This window comes from Nanorana parkeri, unplaced genomic scaffold (genome assembly GCF_000935625.1).
Source record: "Nanorana parkeri isolate BGI_ZX_2015 unplaced genomic scaffold, ASM93562v1 scaffold389, whole genome shotgun sequence".
NCBI lineage: Eukaryota > Metazoa > Chordata > Amphibia > Anura > Dicroglossidae > Nanorana > Nanorana parkeri.
In genome coordinates, this window is record NW_017306657.1 from 559,745 (window position 1) to 561,522 (window position 1,778).

A 1,778-nucleotide genomic window follows, 5' to 3' on the forward strand; every position below is an offset into this window, starting at 1 on the left:
CCCATGACCTGAGAACTTTCAGACCTTCCTACACAGGTATGGTAGCCTGCTACAACATAGTGTCTGATGTATAGATGATAATTGGGCCTCGTGCCTAAGTTTGTAAAACCATTTTCTAAGATTCTATCACCTCTTCCTTCATAGGAACTTATCTTTGCTCTTGGATACATGTAGATCGAAACTTTTTCATCTATACTAGTTTGGATTTGACAGAGGTTGGTCTTCCATCTTTGGAGACCACAAACTGGACTATTATTCAATTTATCTAATTTCATCTTGCTTCTTCTACAACTGAAAATGAAACTCTGGCATCTACTATTGAAAAAGACCTTTGCAAAGTCAACTTGATTCCAGGAAGAACTAAGACTTGTATTGCTTGCTCTCAGACTGCCCATTTTGTTTCAGACATGGAACAGGAGTATGCAGTTCCAGAATGCCCAATTTGCTTTGGATCTTATGATAATGTCTTCAAAACTCCTCTCCTGTTGCCTTGCAATCATACCTTCTGCATGGAGTGTTTGTCCAAGCTTTGTGTCTTTCAGAAAGAGATGGAAGCATTTTGCTGCCCCATCTGCAGGGCCACGGTCACCATCCCACAGGGGGGCATCCCACACTTACCCCCTAACATGGATATTGTCTCCCATTTCCCGCCATGGATGAGTCAGCTGCAGAAAGTGTGGCTTGAAGGGTCTAAACTTTGTTGGAAGAAAGATCATGGGCAGACCTACACCAGCAGTACCAGAAATTCTCTGTCTCACTTCCCACAAGGACAAGATGAAAATATCATTATCACAGTCTATCTACTGGGGGCTGCTCAGCCCCGCTTCTCTCAGTCACGGGACATAACCACGGTTACTCGACAGCCACACTACCACCGCTGCCACTTAATGTTGAGAAATTATGGATGCCTCTTGTGGATTTTCACCTGCTGTATTCTTGTGCTGTTTTTCGTTGTGTTTTTTCCTACATATCTGCGTATTTAAATCATTTAACCTAACAGGTGCACATGTGGCAACTGAACATCCTTCAGCTATTCTGCACCAGTAAGGACCTAAATAACTACCTTTAAGTATCAGTCCATCCAAAACTGGTATTTGACGTGCAATTGGATGCTGGTGGATCTATTCACACACCACCATTGCTGTCCCTTACCCTTAAGGAGTTTCTTTCGGCTGCATTCTTCATAATTAAAAAAAAAAAATCCAACAAGGAAAAACAGACCCGCTCATTACAAATAAGGCAAGTGGGTGGTGCTGGGAACTCAAGTTCAAGATATACATCCAATGGGCATCTGCCCCACTGACATCTAGCTTTGTTTGGACTGACCCTTTAAATAATCATTAACTTACAAATACAATCATCTAAATAGGAATTTAGGAACAACCATAGATATATGTTTCTAGAGCACTACAGGACAGGGTATATTAAAGCCAAACTTCAGCCATTTTTTTTTAATCACTTATAGAGTGAGTTAAAATTAATGGCAGGCCTTTATTTTTGTCTGTAACCCGATTGAGTTATGGGGCTACAGACAAATTCTGACATCTGCCACATTTGGGGCTTCTGGTGCTTCATAGGGTTGCCAGTAGGGATGCACCGATACTAGTACTAGATACTAGTCAGTGGCAGAACTATCACTACAACGACCAGGCCCTGGCGCTCCACCACTGTCCTAAAATCAAGCACTGTCACATGACACTATAACAAGGTATCGGTAATTGGTATCAGCGAGTACTTGAGGAAAAGTATTGGTACTCGTACTGAATCTGGAAAAAATT

General features: G+C 41.8%; 1 protein-coding gene across 1 annotated transcript; it reads left to right on the forward strand.

The window, feature by feature from the left end:
• The first annotated feature begins 358 nt into the window (after nucleotides 1-358).
• On the forward strand, nucleotides 359-983 carry LOC108789353 (RING finger protein 223-like). Its single transcript, XM_018559333.1, has one exon. It carries the CDS (start codon nucleotides 408-410, stop codon nucleotides 981-983), a length of 576 nt encoding a protein of 191 aa, XP_018414835.1. The 5' UTR covers nucleotides 359-407.
• The last annotated feature ends 795 nt before the right edge of the window (nucleotides 984-1,778 follow it).

Excerpts from the sequence above, each read along its gene's own strand:
- LOC108789353 (XM_018559333.1), top strand. The coding sequence starts at position 408 with ATGGAACAGGAGTATGCAGTTCCAGAATGCCCAATTTGCTTTGGATCT.